Here is a 23,399-nt window from a genome sequence, read left to right on the forward strand (position 1 = left end):
TGGATGCAGCATATGGGATGGGGTCCATAACATTAAGAAGAGTCTGGTATAAAGAGGAGCAGCAGGAGCTGGACCTGCTCCGTGCCCTATGGTCTAGCTTCTGCTGTTCTCGCTCACCCGAGCTCCTTCCACTTTCGTGCGATCTCGCGAGACTGCAGGTCCCGCAATATCTCCACACTCTGTCTCTTTAAGACAGCAACCTGCACGTAGGGACATAGTCATGTGAGCCATGACGTAGGGCGAGGGAGGAGGCTCAAGAGGGTACCGGGAGTTAGTATGCTGTTGGAAGATAATAAAGAAAGAAGTTCATTTGCAGTGCAGGTGTTGCGTCCTTATTTGAGAGGCTGCAAGGCCTTAACAGACAGAAGAAGCTACAGATGAGCAGAAAAAACATGTTTTCCATTAAGACGGATAGTACTCGGCCTATTAGCTTTCAAATGGTATGTTGTGTCCTGTGCCATGAAGCCCGTGTCCATCAGCAAATGCGTTTTACATTTCAAAGAGAAAACTGCAAACATGAAAAGCACAATCGGTAACATTTTAAACTGCACTCCAAAAAGAGGGAGCTTGTTTCAAGTAGTGAATGGACGGCCTGGAAAAAAAACATGCCCGAAAACATATGTAGTGGTTGGGCTCCACACAGTCTGCTCACTGTTCTTTACATTAACCGCCTCAGAATTGAACAGCATAAGTCAGCAAACCGCAAGTGACAGAAAGAAATCCGTGCAAATTTAAGATGTGAAGCCTTCGAGGCCAATGAGCGGGAGTCTGCGCTGGCCAATGCGGGGCTGGTTTACATTCCCAGCTTGCTTGGCAGGCATCTACAAGCCCTGCACAAGCAAAGACATTGTTATCTTTCAGCTGGAAGGCTCGTGCTGCGGGGACGCTTTCCTCCCCCCACCTCACCGACCCCTCTCATCGCAAGGCTTGCGAGCGGCAGAGCAGCAGAGGGAGGAAACCCTTGCAACAACATGGGGGCTCGGCTGCAGGACACATTGCTGCTACTGGCGCTCACTATCTACCTGGCCCAGGGATATCAAGGTAGGGCGAGGGGACACTTTGGGTGGCCGGGGTTTTGCCTGTGCCATCAGCCCATTGGCCAAGAGCCAGTGTAACCGGAGCCTCACTTTAGACGCGGTTTTACTGGAGTTCTAATACAACTCTTCAACCATTTCAATCTTTTAAAGTTGGAATTAATTTCCGTTTACAAAGTTAATAACAATAATTGGAGTTATAAAGTCATGTTACACTGCTTTATTAGTTATTTCCTATTAAGAACGCCCTCGTTTTAAGTGAATTGCGCCTTCCAATATAAGGCAGCAGTTAATGAATGGCTGCTTCGATTCATTTTTGTCGTGAAAGCTAGGAACATTAAAATAGCTCTGTTTTTGTGCGTTTTGAGTTAGAGGGAAAGGACACTGGAGGGAACGGGTTCATTGCTGTTTTTAAGATTTTGGGGGGGCTCCGACACAGTAGTGCCCAATGGGGTTAGCGTTGTTGGTAACGTTGATATGTCGCCTGTCACTTCCTGCGGGTCGCGCCCCTTGCTGCATTTCAGGAAGTCTGTTTTGCTTTCGCACGGCCGCCACGTGTTCATCTGGCAGCCTCGTACTGACCGTTCCCTCTGACATGCCAGGTCCAGCGGCGTTCATTGAGCAAACTCCGGCTTCGTGACGTATGTGGCACGTGAAACCGCTGCCTGTGGCTGCCCAAATCACTGGAAAGCTTCAGGATAGCCCAACCGTCTAGAGTAGAGGGCCAACGCTCACGGTTTTGGACACGTTCTGCGCGCCTGTGCGGACATCATTTTGGAAGAAAAAAAAACTTGAATTAATACAGGTTGGCTCAGTAGAACATCCCAGCGGGGGCACTCCAAAGGTTGAAGGGTGCCTCAGGATCCACCCGGGTGTGTGGCGGCAAGGGGAGCAGGGTATAGCGCGCTCGTGTGTAGATTTCCATGGTGAATGTCTTCTGCTATCATTAAAATATTGAAATGATGAGTGGGAAATGCAGGGCTTCAAGTAGGCCGGGGCTAGTATCCTGCTAACCCCAGCCCACCAGCCCACTACAAGTCGAGGCCTTTTTTCTAAAGCCTGAAGCTCTTGCGTATAATCGATTCAGGCTTTGGAAAAAATGCCTCACCTTTTCTACTTGAATTGTGTTGCTGACCCCCGCCGGGTACCCCTTTAGCTAGAATGAGCATGCAGGGCTCATCACCCTTGCACCCCAGGCAAAGAGTGATGATTGATGAAAAGGGATGCCTGGCCGGTGTCGGCACAGCAATTAAGAGGCAACACTTAACTGACCTGAATGCCACGTGTTAAGTTAGGCAAAATTGTGTTGGGGCTCGCTCTTACAGTGGCATAGCCGAAAAAGGACTGTAGCCTTTTCAGGCCTGAATGTTTGTACAACAGGAGTTTTTATACTGGGTCTTGTAAATTCGCACTTATAATGTAAAAATGAACCTAACTACACATGCAGCTGCTTATTGGCTGAAGGATCAGAAATGGATACAGAGTAGGGCTTTAAGTGCACCGGGGCTCAGCTTCGGCAGACTCCAAAGTTGTCTTTGAGCCAGGGCTGTGCAATTCGATTTCCCTGTGCTACAAGCAAATGAAAAGGTGATGCGTGGCCCTACTCGTCTTCCCCTGTGGGTAGCACTGTCATTCATGGCCTGAATCAGACCATCAGTTTCAGACATTTGAAGTTGGATTATTTGTTTTGTAATAATCGGGAAATATAATATAGAACATAACATTTTTCAATTTTTGCAACATTTTCTATTAAGGTTTTGTCAGAATTATATAATAAACATAATTAATGCATAATAATCATGGATTTCCTTCAAAAGAACTGAGAGATTAGATCCTGCATTGACCTATTTCGATTGGATTTCGTATTTATATTTAAATATTTGCATTGCAGGCGATTTCTTTTGTCTGCCGATGAATAATATCATATGAAACACATCTTTCAAAAAGGGACGTTTCCCCTTTCTTGTCAGGTCTGAGAAGTCCACTGCGTCTGTTAGGCCGCTCCTTTAGTTACATGGTCCGTACATCTTTTACAGGTGTTCTGTAGGCCCTTGCGATTCTACGGAAGCGCAGGCAGGTCGTAGGCCCTGCTCCCAAATATTGTTTTGTCACTCGTTTGGGATACCCTTGATTTCTTACTCCATTTAAAGCAATGGTAAGGAAGGTCCTGATGAAATATGACCAGTCGGCCTAGTCCTCTCACCTCAAAAGTAAACTATTCAATGCCAAATATGTTTGCACTAAACATCCCTGCAGTCCTGAGGCTAGAATTTGCGTGTGAGATACTGTGCCTCATTCTAACCTTGTCGGTCCGGAAAAAACGGTGCCGGTAAGCTTACCGGCACCGTTGTTTCCAGACCGGCAAAGTACAAGACTGCCGGGCGGGTGCCCTACGGTCAGGCAGGTCTGACTTGCTGGGCGGAACGGCACCCGCCCGCAGAGTTTCACGGAAGCACCGGCAGCGTTCTTAACAGTGCCGGTGTTTCCATTGTCCACACTCCCTTGAAGTCCTATTGGACTCTGTGGGAATGGGGAACAACATTTTACCGGGGCCTGACTTCCCGGCCGCCGGGGTTGTAACCCCCCGGTGCTACCGGCAAGTCAGGCGCTGGTAACTGTTTATGGGTCCGGCGGCAACCGGCTGGTATCACTGGCATGGTTACCGCCGGACCCGTAATTAGGCCCATTGTTTCTATTTACAGTACGTTTTGGCTAGAGCATGTCAAATTCTGAAGTAGGATGAAGGGCTGCTTGTTATGTTAGTTTATATTGTAACGCTCGAGTCTTATCTACCGCTGTGGTGGCCTTTCAGTTCTGTTAGCCTAGCAATGCCCGGATGGACATGTGCGTGGATGGTGTTTGTGCTACACTTGTGTACAGGCGCTTTATAAATGTCATATCATATCATGGCCTGTGTACAATGGCCGGCACCTGGCAATGCACAGATGATGCGAAATAAGCAGGCATAGACGTTTTCAGTCAAGGGGCGGGGAAACAGAGGCTGTCCTCAGGCTGCAGCCTCACCCTTGAGTGCGTTCTAGCTCACCGTGGCACCTGTGTGTGGATGAGTGAGCACAGTGGTGATCAATTGTGTGCCCTGTGTGGGTTGTGTCACGTGCGCATGAGAGACATAGGTGTGCTTAGGTCATAAGGCTGCAGATGTTTTGCTGCAGCAAACAAGTAAAGGTAGGTGTAGGTAGGAGCCTCATGACTTAATTGCCTCCTTCCTGACAGACCGATCCTTTTCCATAACTTGGAACACAAGCCGCTCCTCTGCCAATCCCTTCCAGTAGGGAGGCCTCGAGGATCAGTACATGATCCTGCTCCTCTTCACAATCTACATTTTATCTCTCTGAAAAACTGCTCTCCTCCTTTCACTTCTTTGACCTCATGTTCAATGCCCCACCGATTGCGGCCACCCTATTGCATATCCTTGACAAATCCTGAACCTACCCCAAGGTTCGCAAACTAGAGGGCTTACTTTACCAATAACCTTAGAGTTCAACCATTACACACCTCCAGTGCCACATATGACAGGATAAACCCTCTAACCATCTCCAAAGTCTACGCCCACCTTACCTTTCCCTCCACTAAAACCATGCTTTAAATTCTTGTCCTTTACTCCTTTTCTCCCTCTAATAAAGTACTCAATTTTGCAACCCACGCTCTCTGCTTCCACTCTCACGCTGCACCTGTCGCAACAGAAGGGCTGTCTCTGTCTACGGTTTCTGTCTCATTTTTTGTTCTTGTCCACCAATCTCTCCACACACTACCCCACCTCCATCTTGCTGATGCCATGTTCTATTACACTCCTGCTTGATCGCTGCAGTCTGAATCCCTCCTCAATCTTGCTGTGCCCCATCCCTCCTGTGCTGCATCTGCCTCCGTTCCTTTACCTGAAGTATTCTCCTGGTCTTAAGGTAAGTAATAATGGGCAGGAACCACTGCAGACCAGGTTAGTAGAAAAGGAATGCTTCTTTATTCAGTGTCTGTTGCAGATGTAGATCAGATGTAGGAGAGTGGTACACAAGCATCCTTCTAGTTCCTCTGACCCTCTCCCCGTCTCCCAACCGTCACGTCTGGAACCCGCAGCACACTACATTCGACTTGCATCATACATTCCAATAAATTCCATTCAGCCTCCCAGCTCACTGAACATAAACATACATATGTAGATCACCACACATCCTCCTTCCTAAAACAAACAAGGGGACTCTATAATAGGCCACAATTACAACGCCTATATGATTCTAGACAAATACTAACTTTCTGATAATTTGACATAACACCCTTATGTCCTGACTGCCACCCAGGACCTCATGCCTGCCATGCCTGAGCACAAACACACACAAGAGAGCATAAAAAATTACCAAACTAACTTAACTTTCACAGAAACTTAGCACCTTCTGTCAGGATCTGCCACAACCTAACCTTAAGCCTCTCCCACTTAAGCACATACTCGCTCTTATCCAAAAAGCGATGAAAACTATTCTAACTATACTATCTGTATCCTGTCAGAACTCATCGCCTCACCTAAATAGAAGGAAATCCATACTCATACAAAGACAAACTCATAACCTCCTCCCCTAAAGAGAACACATAAAAGTAGGAAAAGATAGAAAAAATACAGACACGACAAAGATCACACAAAATAAAACTGCAACACAAGGAAGTATTGCATGAAGGAAACAGATAGCCAGATGAACAATAGCTTAGCTACGCCTCTTGTCAGTATGTTAACTGGCTAACTTTGATAAAAGTTGTTCTATAGTCTCGTTCTTCTGTCACCATTATTAGACAGTACAGCCTATGTATTTCATTAACCTTAACTCTAAAAAACTGCCATTATATACTTCAGAGAATCTGTACACGGTTCTATCAGACACAAGAACACTAGCACTGTTCCATCTACTCATAAAGGCTGGACAGGCGCACAACAAGCTACCTGTTCCTATTTCCAGACTTCCATTCACAGCGATAAACCAACTGTGCAATGTGCACTACTCTACTCCTATCTGCTGGACAGGTACACAACCGTGCTGCCTCTCATTCCCATACCAGACTTCCTTATAACTATCTCCAAAATCCAGACCTCCTCATAACTGCTGGACAGGTACACCTAACATGCTACCTTATTTCCGGATCCCGACTGCGTCATAAATGCTGGAACAATACACAACTTTAATGCTAGCACTATACACTAACTGCGCTTCTCCAGCCAGACTTCTTTACCGCCTCAATACGCTACCCATTCCAGACTTCCTACGGCCTTAACGCTGGAACAATTAAGGTACTCTAATTTTTGAACATTGTTGGGTTGGCCATTCCCAATGATTCAACTACTTTAATCATGTGTACTCTGGCTCCCTGACGTTGCAGCATACTTCGCCTAGAAATTAAACTTATAACCACTGTTCTGCTCTTAACGTTGCTCTAAAAATGTGTACTAGAGATCTTCCTTGGGGGTGCGCCTGAGACTTACAATTGCACCACTCCCTCCACTGATGAGCCTTTGCCTGACTGTACATAACTGCACATTGATTTACATTATCAAACTGATTATTGATAAATGTACATAGCGGAACTGTTACCATCTGTTAAGGGCACCGGGAGGCGGGCCCTCCTCTACTTTGTAGATTGGGCAATGATACAAGTGAGGCGGGAGTCAGTGCGTCAACTGGCTGGCAGGAGGCTGCTCGCCAATAATTATTAGCGACATACACGTGGCCAGTGACGTCACTAGAAATCAGTATTGGGGGGGGGAAATACACGGTGGGGTGGGGTGGTGGCACACCAAATAAAGGCCAATAGGGCAAACTGGTTTAAGTATACCTATATTTTACCAATCTGGTTAAAAAAAGTGTCATTAAGCATGTTCAGTGTAGGTTTAATGCAATAAAGGTTTTGCATCAAGTTAATATGCATCCTAAAAAGTTAACTCATGTTCAACAGTTGCAAAAATGCCCTTGCAGTCAACAAGAGACTGACATCTCTCCCAGCACAGCATCAAATAATGTATAGTTTGAGGTGGTATTTAGCAGAAGAGATATCACTTCCAGCTAATCTTTAAATAATAGCTAGTCAAAAATTGTCCATTTAACAGAAGAGATATCCCTCATACCTCAGTTTCAAATGAAAGTCGAGGACAGTCTGTTTAACATATGAAATATCACATAAAGGCGCCAAGTACAAGGGGAAAGGAGGCAACTGCTCCCTTGGTTCTTTTGCAATGGTTGCAGAAATTTTACTTTGCCCCAGTAGAATTGTTCAGTTTTCAGTTTCTGGCGGTACACCCAGTGGCGGCTGGTGAATTTTTTAATTGGAGGGGCATAAAAATGTCCCCCAAATATGACAGTGTGATGGAGCACAGCAAGGAAACCCAAAACAATTAAAAGGTTTTGGGGGGTTTCTCACCCAAAGAATTTTTTTTAACTGATGGCTTAAAATGGTGCCAAAATTGGGTAAAATTCCAAACAGTTTGCAATTGCTTTTTGTACTGTAACACATGAAAAAATCCATTAGATGGAAGTCACCAACAGGGGAGAGGAGCATTTCGCCAACACCTTTTCAGGTTGCTTTTGCCCACAACATATGCCAGCATAAAAACATTTTCTCACTGGCTGCGTCCTTACATTTCCATGATGGCTGCACCAATATACGCCAATATTCCCATTTAACCTCATATTCATGTATGCTTTACGCATAATGCCAGTAATGATACTATAAGAAATCATGTCCACGCTTGCTCTGCCAAAATGTCGGAGCATCCCCACATAAGAAACATACACCAGTTGGCTTTACCATTAAAAATGCCCTGCCACAGTATGAACATATGTTCAAACTGGCTGCATTAAAATGCCTTTCTAGATATATAATAAAACATATCATGCTTGCTTTATCAAAGACACCCAATACAAGATGTCATGCGACAGTAAAAAATGGCTAGACTGGGTGCATTAAAATGCCAGTTTAGCTACACAATAACACTTACCATGCATGCTTTATCAAAGATGCCCAATACAAAAAGGCATGCCAGAGTAAGACATGGCTACACTGGTTGCATTACAATGCCAGTCTAGCTACATAACACTTATCATGCTTGCTTTATCATAGATGCCCAGTAAAAAAGGCCATGTCCTGCCCTCCTTTTCCCCCACTGCCTTGCACACACACAATGTGATTATGTGTGCATGCAAGTTGCTGGGGGTCCCAAGGAGTAGGCATGGTATTTTTTACTAGACATCTTTCATAGATGGCCAGAAAAGAAAAAAAATACCATGCCTAACCCTCTGGGCCTCCCCAGCGTCTCTCAACGGCAGCTGATTTTGGCTGATGCACATCCCCCTCCTGCCAAAATAGGCACAACGTCCCAGTACAAACACACATGCACACACATTCACACAAACTTCAGACGGAGCATCCAGTCGCTCATTCACATGCACACCCATCATCATACACTCACTCATTACACACAAACACAAGCATACACACATACATACAAATATTTAAATTAATATACCTTCTGCCTAGGTCCTGATATTCCCTCCCAGGGCTCCACCTTCGGCGTAGTATGAACAGGAAGCAGGAAGCAAAAGCGCTGCCTGGTTCATGCACGTGCACGCAAAAGCTGGAGCGCTGATGACGAAGTGGCCCGCTCTGTTTGTATATGCGAGGAGACACAATAGCGCTTCCAATCACACATACAAACATGCATTTCCTCAGCTAGCATCGCTGATGGGCCATGCACAGTTTGGGAAGCAAAACGCCCCCAGCTTTGCATGGCACATTGGATATGCAAGTCTGGGGAACAGACCTGTCAAACTGAAACTGCGTTTTTCTTTAACAGTTCAAGCCAGCCAGGGAGCGCACCCTCAGCTGCAAAATGCAGTTGAGGGAGTGCTCAGTGTTTACACTGGGCTGGTTCCCCCATAATGGGCGTGGGTCGGCGCCCCTGGCCCATTATGGAGAAGCTGCCACTGGTACACCGGATATGAATCTATGCACAGGGTCAGTGTAGCTGGAGGGAGATTAAATACTGTTGACTTTGAAGTCATGTACATGAACTGCACTGTTGTTAATGTAGCGATTTTGAACACATTAAGTGATCCATGGACATGTCCTACAATAAAAGGCTACCAGGCTAGCTCAGCAGGCAGAGTGACTGTGGTAAAATGTTATATATTTAAAACTGGCTGTATATCGTATGACTTTTTGCAATTCCTTTAAAAATAAATAAAACAATTGCTATAAAATGGGTTCGGCCAAGGGATGGGTTGGGGTGGTAGTTTGCTTATATTCAGGGTGAGGGTGGGGGCATTTCTGCCCCATAGTGAAAATCAAAAGCTGGCCCCCATGAACCCATAGTTTAATTTCCTGATAACTGCTGTCAGCACAATAGTAGCATTTATTTGTGATTAAGCAGGTTGACAAGCATATAACATCTTTATGAATATAACCTGTGATAAAACACACGGAAGGGGCACAAAAATCAAAGGGTATTTGTGTGGTAGTCGCGACAAATAAATAAACACATTTTAAAGAAAAGTAGTGAATATAAGTTTAAGACCATGTTTCAGTTTGGAAACTTCTTTTTTGTTTTTAACTAGACGAGTTTAAGATGCACATTTGGAAGACAATAGTGTGCCCAGCATTTGGTAGCCTGCTTTTAACAGTGATGACCTCCACCCCTGTGATATCCATGGCTCATTGATTCCCATGGTGTCCCTTTCAGGCCAGAAGAAAGAACTGAGGCTAGGCAAAGAAAGACTGCAAACGCGCGAATGACGGCTGAGCAAAGGAGGCTCCTGAACAGAGTTATTTGCCAGGTGGGGGTTGGGGGGGAAGGAAGGCCAGCAATTAAGGGGGGCAAAGCAGCCAATAGGGTGGGCAATTGACCCCTTATGCCCCCCTCTAGAGACAACGATGCACGTGCCCACACACGCACCCTCTGGTAACATGCTGTGCTCACAACACTATGGGCCTGATTCACAGAAGCCTTTTATAATGGCGCAATCCTGTAGGAAAACGTTCTGTGAACCAGGCCCTCTGTCTTTTCACATTTGTGTGATGCCAATTGCCTCCCTCCACCAACTGCTTTATGTCGCAGCTTCTCAGCATTCCACTGCTCCATTATTAGAAAACACCCGGAAAGGGGACTGCTCTGCATTCCGTTATTTACTGTGTCCAATATGTCTCAGGAAAAATTCACTTGTACTGCTCTTGTGAGCAGGCACTGGGTTAATGTACCGCTCAGGCCGATTTTACAGAGCGGAATACAATTATGACTCGCTCAAGACGAGTGCTTTAAATGGAAAAAAAAAGTGTGGGTACTCACCAAGCTATGAAGCTGGACATTCCGGTGCAGTGCTTTCTGCACCGGCCCTTTCAGCGCGGCAACTTGGACACAGGTCCCTTTTAGGCACACCCTGTTTGCAGGCAATGCCCAGTGCGGTTAAATTATGTGCCAAGGAGCACACACTTTGTTAAAGCAGTGTATCTGAGATCCTTTCACAGAAACTTCCAGTTTGTTATCATGCATTGTGTTAAGATAGTTTGAATATCAATATTGAATGAGACTTGAATATCAATATTAAATGACTTTCTTGTTTGCGTATCAGACTAGCAGAGATCATGGCTGTAAACTAAGCTTTAGAAGGGGAGTTGTATTATTGCTCGCTTTCATTGCCTAATAAGACATTTGGTAGGTAACTCCGGCTGTGCTCGAGTTTTCACTCGAAAACGTTCCATCACAACTCCAATTACTTAAACATTTCAATATTAGACAAGGCACTGCTAATAACAAAGAAACATCCTAAAAAAGTAATTTCCCAGGCTTTCCAAATCAATTCCTGCTCAGCTGCTCCATCAAAGGACACCGATGTTAACAGGGGATGCCCACTTAGCGACGCAGTGTTCCGCGCCTAGTGTGCTGAGAGCACAGTTGATGCGTTTCTGTCTCTCCTTTTGTTCTGCCGAGTGGGCGCTGAAGCAGTGGAGTGGCCTGGGGTGGCACGTGCTAGCCCTGGAATCTGATTGGCCACACTAGTTGCCACCCCATTATCCCAAACTATGATCATTATGTGTGTGCGCACTCGTATTTCATGCCACCCCTGCATAAGTCAGTGCCCCACTTGGGCCACCCTAGCCAAAAGGAGCCATGACAAGCCACTGCTGAAGGAGACATTGTGGGCACTGCAGTAGGTGGAGAGAGGAGGGAGAGGGCTTTTCTTTCCCCAGCAAATGCTGTAGAAGCATAGCCCTTTAAGTTGTGATGAAGTGAAGTGAAACGCTTTCATTTTCACCTCACAACATAGTTGTGTACCAGTGTTCTCTTTCAGGCATTGAGAAGTGCAGGTACTCAATCAAATGCTCAAAAAAAAGAAGTGCAGGCGCTGAGGGCCGGGTAGGACCGGCTCATTTAAAGCACTGTTTAAGACTAATTATAGTTTCCATATGATGAGCGGCAGAAAAACACACTGACAGGTCTAACCCCATAGCTCAATGAGTACTGCTGCGACTGCGACCATATGCAACAAAGCCAGGGCACACTGCACAGCGCAGGACGTGTCTCGAAGGGTTTCCGAGAAGAGTGCTAATTACTGCGCAGACTCAGTCCAGAGAAGCCGCCGCTCTGCACACGCCTCAGCGTAGAACGGACCCGACGCGTGGGAAGACGTGTCGATGTGGAATATTGCCGCGTCGCTACCACAGGCATCTCCAGAATGCCATTGAAGTCTGCAGCTGTTGAAAGCGACCGGAACACACAGGACTTTTGTTTTGACTCTTTTACGCTCCTCCAGGGCACGAAAGGGGAAGTTTACTCGTGGAAATTTCATATTTGGCCTGACGCAAAGATAGTTTTGGGTATTTTTTAACTCTGTTAGCATAAAGCATGCAAGTGTGGTGCGTGATTTCTGCTAACAAATCTCTTTAAGGAGCTATGATAAAGCCAACAGGTCTTGCTTTTTTGATGAGTGAAAGGATGAATCTTTGCTATGATGTCTGTGTCTCTGTGTGGGCGGATTAGGGTGACCAGACGTCCTGGTTTTGCTGGGACTGGGACCTCTGTCCTGAGAGTTTTTATGTTTTAAAAACCCTGTGTCAGTTTTGGGCAAGGGGAGAGTGACAGCCCCCTTTTTTTAATACCATTATATAGAGAGTATTAGATGTTAAGAATACTGTCATCTTAGAATGGGTTCGAGTCCCCAATGTTCCAGATGCAAGGCTTATGCATTGAATGCTTGCACCACAGAGACAAGCTGAGGAAAGTACATAGCAATATGTGGAATGTCAAACAGAGCAAAAGCACCATTGTTATTAATATTTACCTTTTTTGTGTGTTATAGTTTAGATGCTCAACATTTTGACACTAAATACCAATAACGGTCAAGTTTATTGTCCAAATATAACATAATAATACATAATTCAATCAGTATCATGCTTGGTATTTACGTGCTTTTATCAACACTCAAAGCCGCACAATTTGTATGTATATACTATGGGTCGGGGGGAGGTCTGGTTACGGGGGCAGGGGAGTCCATCTTTTATGTTGTTGGCTGTCTTGGTTTTTTTGTCTTGAAAATTTGGTCACCTGTAATAACTTGGTACCTGAAGAACACCCAGACCAACAGCTAAGTTATTTGTAGGTTTATTGTAAGTTAGTTGCCAGGAAGATAACATCGGCACGTCCCGATGTGCCAGCTTAGCTCTCAACTGTAAATCTTAGAACCAGTATTTAGAGCATAACATCCCCAACACTCCACACACTCTGACATCACTAAATTCCATCCAACAGTGATGTCACCACACTCGGATACACATTACAACACCTTACATATCTTGAACAAGAAGGACTTAACTAAAACTATCACTAACACAATCCCCTGTATACACATGTGGCCAGCACGTAAATGCACCAACTAACCAGACTCCACTGACGACAAGAAAAATTGCCACCTGGAGCTCACTATCACCCTCAACACATACAATTATACAACACTACGGAAATGCTTAGCAATAAAACCATGGAACATGGGACAAACATAACCTACATAGCACCCCAAGAATACACACTCTAACTGCGCCTCAAACAAATTGGACAACGAAACCAAACCTGTGTCAGCAAAGACACACCCAACTTCACTCCTTCCTCTCAAAACACAAACAATAAGGAACCCACCAAAATAGAATAAGGGCTAACTCCTCCCTTACAACCAGAACTGGAAATACACTCGAGAAACGAAAATAATAAACTAAGCACTACCACCTGTTTCAAGCTGCCCCTTGAAACCTAGGACGACCCGGTGTTCCCAAAAATACACTACGTAACACACCAAACCATCTGTGCACCTTCCACCCTAATCTGCACCCTAGGGCACCAGGGCGGCCACCGCCGGCCACGATACCAGCTCACCAAGAGCAACAACAAGCACACCATCCCAACATCAGTCCCAAAACCACCCCAAACACAACAAGAACACCTAAGAAAACACAATCCAACAAGACTGCGCAAAAACACCCTCCATAAGCCACCACAATGCGAGACACAAGTCCCAACCAACTGCCACTGACAGTACACCAACACACACCTAAGACCCTCTAGTCCAGCCAAACTGCAACCCTGCAGCACACCAACACCATAACCCAGGACTCCTAGTCCTTGCCAAAAATGCACTCCACAGTGCACCACCACTACAACTTAGGACCCCTAGTCCTTGCCAAAAATGCACACCACAGTGCATCACCACTACAACTTACTACCCCTAGCCCAAGCCAACCGCAAAACCACAGTACACCATTACTACGACCCAGGACCCCTAGTCCTTGCCAAACTGCACCACCACAGCACACCAACACTACCACTAGGACCCCTAGTCCTGGCCTGACTGCACTTGCAGCACCACAACAACACTACAAGGAGGACCCCAGGTCCTAGCTGACTGCAACGTCCACAGTATAATTTCACTGCCTCATCACCATACCATGAATGTAAGACCCCTATCGCACACAGAACCTCCCGGTATGGTGATGGTCATTTCACTGCCTCATCACCATACCACGAATGTAAGGCCCCTACGGCACACAGAACCCGGGAGACCCTCACACACCTCACACAACCTATGCTACGCACGAGACAGGTGAACATGTTCAAACTGTACAAACAAACATTTCAGCAAAATCATAACAGCACTATGTTAAAAGCACTGGCATAAGAGCAGAACCAAAACCCGCAAGTTCCCCCACTCATGAGTCCGTCCAAACCCAACAATTTATAGCAAGTTCATTTCAGGAAAAATAATTTCAGCACTTTGTTAAAAAACACTGCAATAATGCAGAACCAAGAAACGCGAGTTCCCACCCACGAGTCCGTGCAAACCCAAAAGTGCCAACACAACCTGCAATAAAATAGGGTTAGACATAAATAATCTCAATTCAATATCATATTTAGTGAAAATCAGAAAATCCAATAAATAGCAATTTAGCACATCACCAATTGGCAACATGTACATCTTAGACACATTAAAAATCAAAACCAACTCTCAATTACACACACATATCCACACAAGCCCATGGTACTCACATTACATATCAAATACATGTATCACACACACACCATCAACCAACCAACACACGGAAGGCCACAACATGTACACGAAACAACACACGTAATGGTCTCACACACATACATGCTGGCTCACTAAAGTTCTATTTACACTCTTAACAGTCCCCTTAACGTGCCGCAGTTGCTTGAAGTTCAAACTCGACCTCTCCATAACTTCGATCAACCCTTTTCAACCAGCGGGGATGTCGAAATAAAAACAAAGGTCTGCCAATCCCACGGAATACGCTGTATATGTTTTCTTACGTGTCACATGCCGCAGGTTAAAATCCACACCCTTACCAGTTCTCGGTAGCAGACTGCCCAGACACTCCATGGCTGCGGTCCTCTCCACCGTCCTTCGTAACCCGACCGCACTGACACCCCACGGCAGAGGTGCACTCCATCCTGTCTCCTTCCATCCGCAATATCGCTGCACACCCAGGTCCTAAACAGCAACACATATCCGGATTACGAAATTCAATGTCACAAAAACCGAGACGTGACACGGGCTGAGCACGTTCAGCATGTTTAACTCATTCCCCACAACTTGGCCGTATAAACTAGAATGCTGATCGATGACTGGCCCACGTCATCATTAGCTCAACAGGTATCGCGCAGACCACATCGCCGCTGCCCGCTCTACTGTGGCTACGATTTATATATGCATGGCGCTGCACAGCCATGGTACGAGGGCCCTCACCGCAGTGACCGGCCAAATGCCCACCGCATCCGACACGGGGCTTCCGGTCCCTCGACATGGCAACACAAAGCTTGTGCTGCCTCCGTCACCGAACTCCTTTCGGCACTGGGCTCTGCCGACCAGAAATGTTCTTGTCCGAAGAAACGTCATTCCCTTCAGCACCATCCGGCCTGCTGAAGTCCAAATAAACACCCAGACAGAGCTATTGGGGCTAACACCAGCTGGCAGCAACAATACGGGACGTGAACTCAACGGAGGGCGATGTTCCTGGCTCCGCACTATCCCCTCCTCGACAGCATCCCATCCTCGTCGCCAGTGTAATAAGTTGGTACCTGAAGAACACCCGGACCAGTCGCTAAGTTATTTGTAGGTTTATTTTAAGTTAGTTGGCAGGAAGATAACATCGGCACGTCCCTTCATGCCAGTTTAGCTCTCAACTGTAAATCTTAGAGCCAGTATTCAGAGCATAACATCCCCAACACTCCACACACTCTGACATCACTACATTCCATCCAACAACGATGTCACCACACTCAGATACACATTACAACATCACCCTAGGGTTGAAGTATAAGAGTGAAAGATGGATGGATGTATCGGATGGATGGATGGATGGATGAATCAGAGGTTGAGAATTGAAGTATACATTGACAACTGTGAGGTTGCATGGGTGAACTGATGAATAAAACATTGTGGATGAGTGAGTGTGAATATGAGTGTTGATGTGCTTGTTAGGTTGCCTGGATGAATACATGGGATACTGCATAACGGAGGAGAGAAAGAGAGTATGATTATGGATGATTATGGAAGGCTACATTCATTGATGAATAACTTGTGGTGGTGGAGGGATAATTGAATGAGAATCGGACGGTGGATTGGTGTGTGAGGATAAATGACTGATTGATAGATTATGATGGATGGATAAATGAATGCAGCATTTTGAGTGCAACCACCAGCTGATAACCGCCAATGGCCTTAATCACCCAATTATGGATCGATGATGGGGGGGATTATTGCTATTAGAACATTCCACCCACTTAGCTGGAATGTGGGCTGACTCAGCTGGTATAAGCCCACATTCCCACAATTGCTGCCAGCGACTCTCCTCAGTCCACCATTTTTCTTTCTGGACACCTCTCCCCCGTTCTCCTTGAGGCCACCAAATCATCTCCACCTCCTATTTACCATCACCTCAGCCCCCCCAAGGCCCCTGCTTTACTTACCTAGAGGCCACTGCCTGATGCCTTGTTGCCTGCTCCGTCCTCCAGAGATGGCCGTCACAAACACATAACCATCTCTATGTTATGCAGTGGCCTTTTTGTCTTTTTTAAAAAAAGTGTTGTAAATGCAGGCCAATTTCTTAAATCTATTATATTCAGAATTGGGATAACAAAAAAAAAATTAGCAGCACACAGAGCCGGCTGAGGCATGGGCAGTCTGTGCTGTCGCCCCAGACCCCACGATCTTGGGGGCCCCGCAGCTGCTTGTTGTCGTGTGTATAAGAAGTAACGAGGGCTGGGCTGCTTGCAGACACAGGGCTTTTCTTTGTGCCTGTTTTAGTGAGGCCTGCTCCCAAACCCCTGTGAGGCGCTTCTGGGGATAAATACCTATACTTTAATTATGATATGTGTACTTTTCAAGTCCGATTTATAAAACAGAAGATAGTTGAAAGCCAAATGTCGTGGTGAGGAGGGGAAAGGATCTGATGGGACATTTGTTGTGATGATTTACCAGGTCCATGGATATGTGGAGAGAGGTTGCTGTACTAAAGATGTTCTACCTGGCCCTGTGCTTATTTTTAGGCTACAAATTGAGATTACATGTGTGTTGTCAGCATCCACCCACTTTTTTCACAGTGCCGACTTCATCCCCTTTGGGTGTTTTTGAGGCCAGCATGCAAAAAAGCTTATTTGCTCAGGTTTTAGCCCACCAGGATTTGAACCCACTAACCCACAAAGCCACATGAATGTGTCTTCAAAGCACACATCTTGTATTGGTATTTTGCTTCCCATAGAATATTTCAACATAGATTTTTGAGTTAAAAGGTGCACGCCTTTTATACTTTGCTAGCAGTGTTGTAGGAACATCTCCTCTATCTGTTCTCTTTCTCCCTGTATTGATTCATTTTGTGAAAGACAATGCTAATTTCTATTTTGAACGTTCTTCTATTAGAAAGGCCAGTACCTGTGCGTATGTTAATTATCCCTCAGACTTTTTTCTGGACTCAAGTCCTATTGATGACATTTGAAGACCTTCAGAATTGCTTACTCTGACTGCCTCAGTACCTTTCGGTAAACAGGCTTTGTTACGATTGCACTATCTTCCAGCAAAAGCACTTTGCCCTGTCTGGACCAGGGCCAATCCCTGTCCTTACATCCTTGGAATGTGCAGTCACATTAGGATCACTTACCGGTGATCTTCATTACTCTTTGTCCTGCTCTACCTCATCACTGTACTTTATATTGAGGTAGCCATCTCTACAAATACTCCTCATTGGCACACCATCTCCATCCTTTTCCCTCACTCTCTGGCCGGCCTCCCTGGGCCCTCCTCCTACCTCTACCTGCGAGGCTAAGAACCTCAGGGTCATCTTTGACTCCACACTTTCCTTCTCCGCCCATATCTCTGAGGTCTCTAAAAAGTCCAACTTCCTACTGCACCTCCTAAGAGGTACTCTGCCTTTCCTCTCCTTCCCTTAAAAGCTCACTGTCTCCCAAGCTCTGGTTCTCTCTAGGTTGGACTATTGTAGCAGCTTCTTTCTAAATCTACCTGCCTCTACTCTCCGCCCTCTGCAACTTATCCTGAACAGGACTGCAAGACTTCTCCTTAGCCTCAAGCCCTGGGATCGTATCTCTCCAGCTCTGAAATCTCTCCATTGGCTCCCAGTGGATGCAAGGATTACGTTCAAAACCCTCTGCATTGCCCACAAGGCTTTCTGGGGCCTGGGTCCAAAATACCTTCAGCTATCCCTCCGCAAATACCTCCCCTCTCGAGCTCTTTGCTCCTCTACCTCTAACTCCCTCCGGGTCAATCGTTTTTCAAAGAAACGAGCTGGGGGTAGATCTCTATCATCGGCTGGGGCTCTCTCTGGAACAGCCTCCCTGCCACTCTAAAACATGAGGAGAACCATTTCTGGTTCCAGAAGCACCTCCAGACCTTCCTCTTTGCTTCTGCCTTCGCTCCCCCTCTCCCTTGCTGATCTGCTCTCTCTTGCATTGTGCTCCTGGCCACACTCTGTCCCCTGGGCCCAGTTACCTACTCACCCTGTCACCCTCCTGCACTGCCTCCTGGCCACCCCTTGCACTGGGGATTGTATCTGTACCCATACAGCCCCCCCTTTTTTGTTCCTTCTTTTTCTGCACTTAGACTTACCCAGTCTGCCTCCTTAAACACAGCACTTGCCACTTGCTGGCTGCACTATCACTGTTCATTGCCTCCATTTTCTATTTATTTTATTTATTATTATTTATCTGCTCTCCTCTGCTCCATACTTTCCACTCTCCCCCTTCCATGCACTTTTTCCTTTTCCCATGCACTTGCGCATTCTCAATGTTACTGGGCTTAGTAAGATTGTTGTTTTGTTATGCTGTTTCTCCCCTGTTCCCTTCCCTTGCCTAGTCGTGCTCTGAAACACCTGTGTATGAGCGCGATACAAATGAAATATCATATCATATACAAATGATTCAGCTCACTCGGTCGGCTACTCCAAAATAAGTCAGACTCCTGATATTGCTACAACCGTAATATTAATAGTTAAAAATCAGATATTGAATGTCAGTTTATTTGATCCCCACAGATATTAATGACTAATTGTGTGACATAATTTTCTGTGATGCAAATAAAGGAGCCGTGCACATCTTTTGCAGCCCAAGGCCCCGCAAATCCTAGGGCCGGCCATGGCAGCACAGGCTGGGGATAGAGGAATCTGCCTGGGTGGTTGCAGGCGATTGGCTGCACAACATCAGCGACATGAGGGAGAGACGCCAGGTGTGTAAGAGGCTGCAAGGGGCAGATACACTGTAAGGCATGGGCTGTGTCTGCCAGGTGTGGCCCAGGCAAGAATCGGAGTAGGGATGGAGTCAAGACCTCGGGTGGTATCTATCAGCAGTGGCCCGGGTGGAGGTGAAGATCAGCAGGGGCAGGGCTGGCGACGTCCCAGGCCATGTCTGTTAGAAGCGAGCCAGCTGAAGAGGGCCATTCGTAGGCTTCCAACAGCCCTCTAACGATGTCGGGGAGTGCCATGGTGAGTGCCCTCAATGCAAGGGATACGTGCAAGTTTACAAAGCAATATCCCCCCACCCCACATTTCCATAACAGCCTCTTCATGCCCCGCCACTTGTGTGCTGAGGGAACTGTACAGCATTTCACCATCATTTGATCTTTTCTGACATAGTTAATTTATGCATTCTTTCTCAGATGCACAATATTCCAAACCCTCAGGATTGGCACTACGAATGGTACTAAGCTGAAACCTACAGAAATAATAACCAAACAAGGCAGGAATATGAATACCATACCAGGCAGCATACTCAGTAATGCATACTTGCCAGCATTCTGTGACCAAAAAGATGTAGTATTTTTCAGGTTTCAAAAATAATATTTTGCATAACAATTACCTCACAGGAAAATACACAACATATATTGTTGGCACCACTGGAGCATTCTAAAATACACAACCCATCAAACAGCACAACATGGAAAGATGTTCAAATGTTTAAAATGTATAATTCTGAATGGTAAATGAACACTAAATTCAATTACCTAACTTGACAGAAGGTAATCACACAGAGCTGGTGGGCAAAGTTTACCACTGCTCTGTAGCAGCAGCCTGGGCAACGCATATGTATTCCTGCAGTGCAAGATGAATAAACAACATGGAGACTGATACCCTCCACAGTCTGATAAGCAGATGCTGTATGATGGTGGGACGCTCTGCCACTCGCCTTCACTGGTGGTTCACCTGAAGCCTGTCACGGCAAGAGTGCAGGGCAGAGTCACATAGCTGTAGGGGCAGTGGATTAGTCTGAGCCCATCATTCAAAGTACTCGCTTACCCACCCACCGCACAGACAGACTAACTAATGTATTGCATGCTTTGTCCTGGGCCGGTCTCAAGCAGCCTGCCTTAGAGTCACATAAATTACCTGCCCCTGTAAAAAGCAGTAGGATCTGTCGCCCACATCTGTAGGCAGTAGGACTGCTTAAAAAGCAGTAGCCCACTGCCTAAATCAGTAGGGTTGTCAGGTATGGTAATAACATTAATCAAGATCACCTAATCTCTAATCCAAGGTGCTCTCTGTCTTTCCTAGTCCAATTTTTTGACCAGTCCTTGTTTTCTTTTGTTTACCCAGTCATCACTCAACTTTCACTGTTCCCTTTAGTGCCCCTAGCCTGCCCATGTAAACTCTGTCCCTGCTCTTGGTTGTTCAACTGTATAAAACCCCCCAGATTCCCTGATAGCTGAAAGGAACAGGGGTGTTGCTAGGGGGGGGCTGAGGGTGCTATAGCCCCTGATCTTTTGGTTGTAGCCCCGGATAGAATATCAGGAGCTACAGCCAAAAGACTAGCTAGCCCCCAGTCCCAACAGTTCCGACATCAGCTTAGCCCCGGGTCTTTTCCAGACCTAGCAACTCCCCTGGAAAGGAACATGAATGATTCCTAATTAGCACCCTGGGCGAGGGTGCTAGCTAATCAGGGAGCTCCTAATGCGGGCTGTATTCGCTGGTCTTACCTTGCGTTCAGAGTTCCCCAGTGCTGCACGTCCCTCACCCTGTGCCTTCCATGCTCCCTTTCATTCTCCCCTTACCCGCCTTTTGCACTCCACTTTTATTTTAAAACTAATCCATTCCAGAACGGTTTCTTTTTAAAATAAAAGTATAGGAACAGTGAAACTTAAAAATAAAAAGTATAGGAACACCGCTCCCGCCCTCTTCGACCTGTGCCCACGTGTGACTACTTGCTTTGCTCGGACCCTTAACTTGGCCTGCAGGCCGTTACCGGCAGGGTCTTCCCTCTGCCTTGGGATATATCACTTTATTCCTTTTTTTGTGGCATGTTTTTGTCTGTTTTTAGTGAGTGGCGGAATGTTGAGGCACGAGCTGCGTGGATGTACATTTGCACAGCTTGAACTTCTACAAAATAAACAGAATGCTTGCTCTGGTTCATTTACAAGAAGGAAAGTGTCTGCACGCTCTTTAAAAATAATACACTTAAACAAGCTCATGTTGCAGGTCTAAATTTCAGGCAATACCGACTTTGTAAACTTTTGTGTTTTACATTATAATGTCCCGGCTGAGTCCCAGTTTGCCCAGAGACTCTGTGTGTGTGTGTGCTACTGTGAGGAGCTGCAGCGACCCGTGGAGTCCTCTTTCTACTCCTTTCATATAAATACTGTGTTGCCGCGCGGAGCGCGGCGCCGAGTCCCGGCTGAGTCCCAGTTTGCCCAGAGACTCTCTGTGTGTGTGTGCTACTGTGAGGAGCTGCAGCGACCCGTGGAGTCCTCTTTCTACTCCTTTCATATAAATACAGTGTTGCCACGCGGAGCGCGGCGCAGAGTCCCGGCTGAGTCCCAGTTTGCCCAGAGACTCTCTGTGTGTGTGCTACTGTGAGGAGCTGCAGCGACCCGTGGAGTCCTCTACTCCTTTCATATAAATACTGTGCTGCCGCGCGGAGCGCGGCGCGGAGTCCCGGCTGAGTCCCAGTTTGCCCAGTTCGCCTGAGTGCGTCAGAGGGCCGCTCAAGGAGATGGTTGCGAACCAGAAGACCCCGTTCTCGAGTGGACCGCAAACACGCAACAAGACGCTGTTGCAGCGTCGCATGCTTAATCCTTGGACTGCTTTGCCGAATTGTGCTGCAGTAAGCCTAAAGTCTCAAGGTAAGCCCACAGCATGTTCGAAGCCGGTGCCCTCTGTGGCCCCACCGTCTCTGCCTAGTGTACAAACAACTGTCCAAGTCCATCAAGACAAAGCTCCCTCGGTCCATAGTGGTACTGACATTGTTGACATTGTTGGGCCAGTAGATATCAGCCTGGTTCATAGTCCAACTTGCACAGCGCCCTATCAAACCTCGCTTCAATCCCTTACCTTGCTCTCCCTTACTGACCTTGCCCCGATGCCGTCGATGCCAGTGGAGTACGTGGAAGCGAATGCTGCTTCTTCAAAGCATTTTCCTTTTCCTGAAATGTACTCTCCATTTGATCTAACGGATGCAGAAATTATGAGTGCTACTTTTGCCACACAGGAAAAATTAATAGTTAAAGAAATCCCGGTGGCTCCAACCAACATTTCATCTACGCAAATCAATGTCGGCGGCCGATCACTTCCTGCTAAGCCTGTTCCAACTGAATCAGATCAAATTTTCTCTGCTCCAGTTATCAGTGATGCCAGTGTTGCAAATGCTGGCAGTGCTGCTTCTGCTGCCCAACATGACGGCGGAAATGTCACGGCGGTACAGGCTCACCTTATTCCAGGCAGCTGCTCGCTCATTTCAATAAATAAACCTTACCTAATACCAGGACTCACGCCAATTGAAGATATGCTCTCAGCCTCAATATCGCTACAGAAGCCATTATCGATGACACGGACTCCAATTGCTTCCAAAAAAGCCCCTGCAGTTCAAAACGCAGTAGATCCGGCTCCGGCTCTGGCTACTACGATTTCAGGTGGCATTCATGACAAGGCACTCTCTGCCCTTCCGCCATCCATTATCGACAGGGCAGTTCCAACTTTATCCCCAAAAGGGCAATTCCACGAGTTCCCGCATAATCAGCTTCTGAGTGGCGACCGTGCAAACTTAAACCCGAATACTTTGCAGCCACGCTCTTCTCAGAAAAAGTTGGAGCATTTGCCCACAACCTTGACGGTCCCTTCTACACTAAAAACTCAATTATTGTCACGCTTTGGACCACATGATAAAGGGCCTCATGATAAAGGAAACGTCTTGCATTTGCAGGGCGATGCGATTTCATCAGAAGCCAGCAGCAGTGCAAAAAGGCAAAATATCTCAGATTTAACAGCAAAAAGGAACAATACTCCAGACTTACCAGCCACGCCTGCAAAATGCCCCAT

The 23,399-nt window shown here is 46.4% G+C and overlaps 1 protein-coding gene across 2 annotated transcripts in view; it reads left to right on the forward strand.

Annotated features, from left to right (window-relative positions):
* Nucleotides 1-798: 798 nt before the first annotated feature.
* SRPX (sushi repeat containing protein X-linked) overlaps nt 799-23,399 on the forward strand; it is a 482,285-nt gene continuing 459,684 nt past the window's right edge. Inside the window, exon 1 of one of the 2 annotated variants that reach the window (XM_069636552.1) lies at nt 799-1,041. In XM_069636552.1, the coding sequence (XP_069492653.1) occupies nt 972-1,041 (70 nt within the window). In that variant the 5' untranslated portion in view covers nt 799-971. The remainder of the gene's footprint in view (nt 1,042-23,399) is intronic. The other variant, XM_069636553.1, reaches the window with a different exon arrangement.

The sequence above is a fragment of the Ambystoma mexicanum genome, chromosome 7p, assembly GCF_040938575.1.
Source record: "Ambystoma mexicanum isolate Mex_15411 chromosome 7p, UKY_AmexF1_1, whole genome shotgun sequence".
NCBI lineage: Eukaryota > Metazoa > Chordata > Amphibia > Caudata > Ambystomatidae > Ambystoma > Ambystoma mexicanum.